The 6,465-nt window shown below is 64.9% G+C and overlaps 1 protein-coding gene across 1 annotated transcript; it reads right to left on the minus strand.

Annotated features, from left to right (window-relative positions):
* Positions 1–720: 720 nt before the first annotated feature.
* Positions 721–4,902, minus strand: IGFALS (insulin like growth factor binding protein acid labile subunit). The gene is given in 2 exon segments (XM_037732300.1): positions 721–2,745; positions 2,748–4,902. Coding segments are annotated over 2 exon segments (2,088 nt in total). The 5' UTR covers positions 2,986–4,902; the 3' UTR covers positions 721–895.
* Between the last annotated feature and the right edge of the window lie 1,563 nt (positions 4,903–6,465).

Genomic DNA, 6,465 nt, shown 5'->3' on the forward strand with positions numbered 1-6,465 from the left:
CCTTCAGCAGGGGAGGACCCTGGAGGTGAGGGCCAGGAACCAACCCGGCCGTCCCTAGGCAGGTGGGAGGATGCCGGGGCCCTGCTGCAGGGGTGGCTGCCCACGCCAGACTGACGCCACGCCCTGTGCTCACTGGCTGCCTGGTCCTCTGGGCGATGCCTTGAAGAGGAGGGGTGAGTTGTGGAGCTCCCAGGATTCGAGTTGGTGCCGTTTTCCTGAGGGGAACCCGGGGGGCAGCCGCAGGGATCAGGAGGACTCAAGGGGGTCGGTCGGCCACTGAAGTGGAGGGGCTGTGTCCCGGCAGGGGCTCTGGGCATGGCCAAGCCCCTCAGGGCAAAGGTGAGGATACCTAGGCGCACCCAGACAATGCCACCCTCCCCTCCCCTAAGCCAGGTGTGTTTTTTTGAGGCAGTCTTGCTCTGTCGCCCAGGCTGGAGTGCAGTGGTACAATCTGGGCTCGTGGCAGCCTCTACCTCCCAGACACTGGCGATCCTCCTGCCCCAGCCTCCCTAGGACCACGGGCATGGGCTGCCATGCCTGGCTAATTTATTTTTTTGTGGGGATGGGCTCTCCCTGTGTTCCCCAGGCCGGTCTTGAACCCGTGGGCTCCAGCAATTTGCCCACCTTGGCCTTGCAAAGTTCTGAGACCCCACGTGTGTGCCGTGCACCCAGCCCCCTTCCCTGATTTCACGCTTGCAGTCACGCGCTGCGTCCATTAGATTCAACTGTGTTTGCCTTTAATTGATGACACCGGGGGAAGGCTGCCGCGCCTCCCACCCCAGTCAGGCCCTTCTGTCTTTCAGCAAGGGCACAGCACGGGGCCGGATATCTGCCAGGCCCCGAGGACACAGAGGACCTGTCCCCTGCACAGGGTAAGCCACGCGAGGGGCCCCGGTCAGCAGGGTGTGAAGTGGGCCTCGCTGAGATCCCGCAGGTCGAGGCCGGCAACCTTGGGCGGGCTGGCGCAGGTGATGTTGTTGTAGTTGTATGTGGGGGGCTGGCAGTCGTCTCCCTCACAGACGGCCCGGACGAAGCGGGGCACCACGCGGGGGTTCTGCAGGGCGAAGTCCCGTAGCGCCTTAAGAGGGCAGTGGCAGTCCCAGGGGTTCCCCTGCAGCCACAGGAGCTCCAGGCCAGGGGGCTGCGGCGTGAAGGTCCGCAGGGAATTGTTCCTGAGGCTGAGGTAGCGCAGCTGCCCCAGTGGCGCCAGGAGGCCGTCGGGCAGTGCCTCCAGGCGGTTGTGCGAGACGTCCAGCCAGAAGACCCGCTGCAGGGGGCCCAGGGCGTCCGCCGGCAGCTCCACCAGGCGGTTGTGGGACAGCAGCAGGTACTCCAGCTTGCCCAGGCCCTGGAAGAGCCGCGGGGGCAAATGCGTGAGCCGGTTGGCAGTGAGGTCCAGCTCCTGCAGCTCCGCCAGCCCCCACAGGCTCTGCTCCTCGATGCCCTCGAGGCCGTTGTCCTTGAGGAAGAGCCGGCGCAGCCCCGAGAGGCCGGCGAACGTGTGCGGGCGGATGCGGCCCAGGCAGCTGCCCTCCAGGTGCAGGCTGTGCAGCTTGCCCAGGCCCCGGAACACCTGCTCGGGAAGGTTCCGGAGACAGTTTCCGGAGAGTTTCATGACCGCCACGTTGGCGAGGCCGAGGAAGGCGCCCGCCTTGAGCTCCTGCAGCTGGTTGTGGTCCAGCGTGAGCACCTCGAGCTGGCCCAGGCCCTCGAAGCTGCGCTCGGCCAGCTGGCGGATGCGGTTGTAGCCCAGCTGCAGCTCCTCCAGGAAGTGCAGGTCCCTGAACGTGCGGGGCCGCAGGCCGGCGATGGCGTTGTGGGACAGCCGCAGCACGCGCAGGCCCAGCAGGCCGGGGAACGTGTCCTCCAGGAGCCCGGCCACGCGGTTGTGGGACAGGTCCAGCCAGCGCAGCGCCTTCAGGCCCAGGAAGGCGCCGGGGGCCACGGCGGCGATGAGGTTGCGGTCCAGGTAGAGCTTCTGGAGCCGGGGCAGCTGCGCGAACACGTTGGCCTTGATGGCCCGCAGCGCGTTCCTGCTCAGGTCCAGCTCCCGGAGCTCGGCCAGGCCGCTGAAGAGCGCAGGCTGCAGGTAGGCCAGCCTGTTGCCCGCCAGCACCAGCTCGCGCAGGCCGCCCAGGCCATGGAACACCGTGTCGGGGAGCACGGCCAGGCCGTTCCAGCCGAGGTTGAGGTCCCAGAGGCTGCCGAGGCCCTCAAAGAGCCCGTCCTCCAGCCGGCTCAGGCGGTTGTTGCTGAGGCCGAGCGTGGCCAGCGCGGGCGTGTGCGCAAACGTGCCCACAGCCAGGCTGCGCAGCTGGTTCCGCTCCAGGTGCAGGTGGCACAGGTTCTCCAGGCCCAGCAGCGCCTGCGGCTCCAGGCTGCCCAGCAGGCCACCCTGCAGGTTGAGGAAGCCCAGGCTAGAGAGGTTCTGGAAGGCCGCCGGGGGGATGGATGACAGGTTGTTCCCGTCCAGCCACAGGGCCTGGGTGCCGCCCGGGATGCCATCCGGCAGGCGTGTGAGGTTCCTGGAGCTGCAGAAGACGCTCAGCTCCTCCGCATCGCCGTCATAGCTGCAGACACAGGCGGCTGGGCACGCTGGGCCCTCAGGGTCCCCCGGTGTTCCGGGCTCTGCTCCCTCCAGGCTGCGGGGGCCCAGTACCACCCAGGACAACAGCAGCAGCGCCAGGGCCGGGTCTCCTGCGGGGGGAGAAGCTTGGGGAGGCAGCCCAAGGTGGGCTCTGTCCTGTGAGGCTGATGCCAGCACAGCTGAAAGCGGCGCTCGGGTGCAAACGCAGACCCCAGCTCACCCCCGAGACGCGAAGAAGCCGGTGAGCCCCCCGGGTCCTCCAGCTCAGAAGCTTCCCACCCCAGGGGATGGTGGAGTGGCCGCCCCGCCCGGCTGCACAGATACCTAGGGCTTGGCTCTGCATCTCTACGCAGGCCACGTGGGCTCAGCCAGGCTGGGGCTTGGGCCTTTCTGACCATGTGGCAACTGCACGTTGGCCTGGAGGAAGGGGAGGGAGCTGAGCCCAGGTCCGGCCATTTTCAGAATATTTTCAAGTCGGTCTGGGTGGGCACTCACTCGCTGCTCTCAGAGGCGGAACAGGGGGCTAGGCACCTTCTGCCCGAGTTAGGCCCCCTCAGCGGGGTCTCATCTTCCTGCATCCAGGCCTCAGCCCAGTGCTGTGTAGAAGACCTGGGCAGCGGTGTTGGTGGGCAGGTAGGAACTCAGGCCTCGGCTCCCACAGGTCACATTGCCTCTCAGGACAAGGTGCCACAGGCCCCGCAGACCCGGCCAGGGCCAGCAACCTCCCAAACAGCAGTGACCCAGAACCTCTACGGCATGGCCTGACCCTGTCCTCAGAGTGTGGGATCGCTGTGATGGTGGTGGGTGCAGTCAGGTGGAGCCCCCCAAATGCCCTTCTGTCACGATCATTTGGGGGTCGCCTGAGACAGCCCTAGAGCTCAGCTCAGGCTTAGGGGTGGCAGAAGCCGCAAGGGAGCACCCCACAAAGACAGTGGGGTAGAAGCCACCATCTCCTGCCTGGGTCAGGCCCACAATGCAGGGTGTGAGGGGCACCTCCCCCATTACTGTGCCCGCCATTCTGGGAGCTAAAGGCTCCTGTTTGCCCAGCCTATGCCTGGCACTCCTCCCTGCACCGCTGCCAGCACCCTTAGGATTGAGAACAGGATGGAGACCCTCTGGTGCCAGGCACAGCTGTGTCCCCTTCCCAACCCCAGCAGCCACATTCCCCCTGGGCTCCCCGGAGTCCCCCCAAGACCCCCAGAGCTGAGCTCTGCAGAGCTTCCCTGGGGACCACACCCGGCCCCTCCCAGTGGACTCAGGTCATGGTCTGGCCACCCCCAGGGCAGGTGTTGGGGACACTGGGGGGCTCACCTTTCCTCAGGGCCATCCCGAGTGCAGGGCAGGCCACAGGTAGCAGCGACGGAGGGTGCGTCTGCGGCGCCGGCCAACCCTGCCCTCTGGATTTCCCCACTGTGGGGCAGCCTGCGCCTGTCACCTGGCTGGCCCAGCCCAGCTGGCCCCAACTCTGTTAACCCCCTCCTGCCGGGCACCTGGCATCTGCCCCAAGCCCTGGGGTACAGACAGTGCAGTGGGTGAGGGAGCTTCCGTCGGGGCCCGTGGTGGGCTGTGGTGGGGCTCTGGGGGCTGATGGCCAGTACCCGGGCCCCCTGCAGGGCTGACTGGGGAAGGCTGAGCAGCGGGGAAGGAGTGGAGGCCCCTTGGAGCAGCCTGGGAGGGGCTGGGGCTCGGGCTGCTTTGGGGAGCCCAGGGCTTTACCAGCTCCTGTTGTGGACAGGGGCCCCCCAGGCAGCTCCTGGGGTCCTGACCCCACCCCTGGCCTGAACAGACAGCTACATGGGGCTCAGGGGCTGCCACCCCTTCCCCATGCCCTGCCTAGCTGTCCACCTCCTCCCGGGGGTTCCCTAAAGCCTGGGTGGAAGCGGCTATTTGGGATCCAGGCCAAGGGTGCTGTCCAGGGCCAGGCCTGTCCCTGCCTCTCCCGTGACCCCGGGGCACTGGTGTCTCGCCACTGCCCCGCCCCCAGCCTCTTCTAGGAATGCCTGGCAGGGTGGTAGCCCCTGTTTGCTTTTGCCCTGCACCATCCTCGGGGAGGGCGTGGGGGTGGCCCGGCGGTGGGAGCCAGGTCTGGTGGCCCAGACAAGCCCCCCTGCCCCTTGCTGTCCCCCGCCTCTGGTGAGGGCCTGGCCGCCCCACAGTGACTTGTGTGCACAGAGGGCGCAGGAACATGTGCCTGGCCATGTCCGAGGTCACCCCTGGGCTCTGTCTCCACCTGCCTACAGCGGCCCCTGGTTCCCCTCCACCTGCTCAGACCACTTCCCAGCTGGTCACTGCCTCCAGCGGGGCCTGAACAGGTGCAGCCCTGTCCTAAGTCCCTGCAAGCCCCGCCCCTGTCAGTGGGCCCACCCACCTGCCCTCCCCCCCCCTTCACCCCACCGCCTGGCAGTGGGAATGCGTCCAGGGAAGCAGCCGGCAGGGGCACAGGTGGGGGCAGAGCTGGGGCTGGGGGGGCAGCAGCTCTCCTGGGCCCTACCCCGTACGCAGAGCTGTGGGAAGCCACCCCTGTGTCACCTCCTTCCCTTTATCGAGAATTGATCGTTTTCCAGGTGTCGTCTCGGCTCCACTTCTGAGAAATTATAGATCCACAGGGAGAAAGTCCACACCCAGAAAGAGCCACGGTCCGTTTACTCAGCAGAAAATGCAGACTCAGCAGGGGCCTGGGACTTGGGGCCAGTGCAGCTGGGTGGCCTTCTCTCAGGAGAGTTCCCTGTGTGGAGGACCCTGGTCTGTGTCTGCCATGCAGCCCCACCCGGGAGTCCCACACACTGCAGGTGGGAAAGGAGAATCTGTCCCTGTCCTTTTTCTTTGAGCGGGGCCGAGCGTCATGGGTGGGCAGAGCCTCAGCAGGGTTGCAGCAGCTGCGTGAGGGGTTCCAGGCCTCGCTGACTCCGGTGGTGACACTGAGGCTGCAGACACACATACATTCAGCCTGTTGAGTTCCAGAGGCCCCCATCACTGCCGCTGCCCCCGATGGCCCCATTCTCCCCGCAGCCTGTCCTGGTGGAAGACCGGTGGCCTCCCAGGCTCCTCCATGAGCCAAGTTCTGCCTGTCTTCAGGCTGCACAGGGCCCAAGGGAGGTGAGGCCACGTTCAGGTTGCGTCCCGGAATGCATCTGTGCCCGTCCCTCTCACTGTTTCAGCGATGCCACTGAGCCCCATGGCCCCACATCCTGTAGGCGCACACCTTTCTGCACTCAGCCTCGGTGCTGAGTGGACAGTGGCCGTGACTGAGGAGACTGAGCATCTTGTCTGGCACATGGCCACGGGTCATCTTTATTCAGCCTCTGCTGGTTTTCGTCTCTTGCTGATTTTTTTTTTAGCTGGCTGATTTCTATCTTCAAGATAGAAGAAAAACCAAAAACATTCTGCACATACCCCCGTCAGGTGTGTGGCCAGTGGGCTCTGTCGCACTATAGGGGCTTTTCTGTCCTCTCATTACGATTCTGGTGAGGGTTTTTTTTTTTTTTTTTTGAGACGGAGTTTCATTCTTGTTGCCCAGGCTGGAGTGCAATGGCGCAATCTTGGCTCACCGCAACCTCCGCCTCCTGGGTTGAAGTGATTCTCCTGCCTCAGCCTTCTGAGTAGCTGGGATTACAGCCATGCGCCAGGACACCCAGCTAATTTCGTATTTTTAGTAGACATGGGGTTATTCCATGTTGGTCAGGCTGGTTTGAACTCCCAACCTCAGGTGATCCGCTCACCTCAGCCTCCCAAAGTGCTGGGATTACAGGTGTGAGCCACCACACCCAGCAAGAGTTCTTAATTTTAATTAAGGCAATGTCCCAGGCTGGGCAAGGTGGCTCACACCTGTAATCCCAGCAGTTTGGGAGGCTAAGGCAGGAGGATCCCAAGGTCAAGAG

This window comes from Cebus imitator, unplaced genomic scaffold (assembly GCF_001604975.1).
Source record: "Cebus imitator isolate Cc_AM_T3 unplaced genomic scaffold, Cebus_imitator-1.0 Scaffold444, whole genome shotgun sequence".
NCBI classification, from domain to species: Eukaryota; Metazoa; Chordata; class Mammalia; order Primates; family Cebidae; genus Cebus; species Cebus imitator.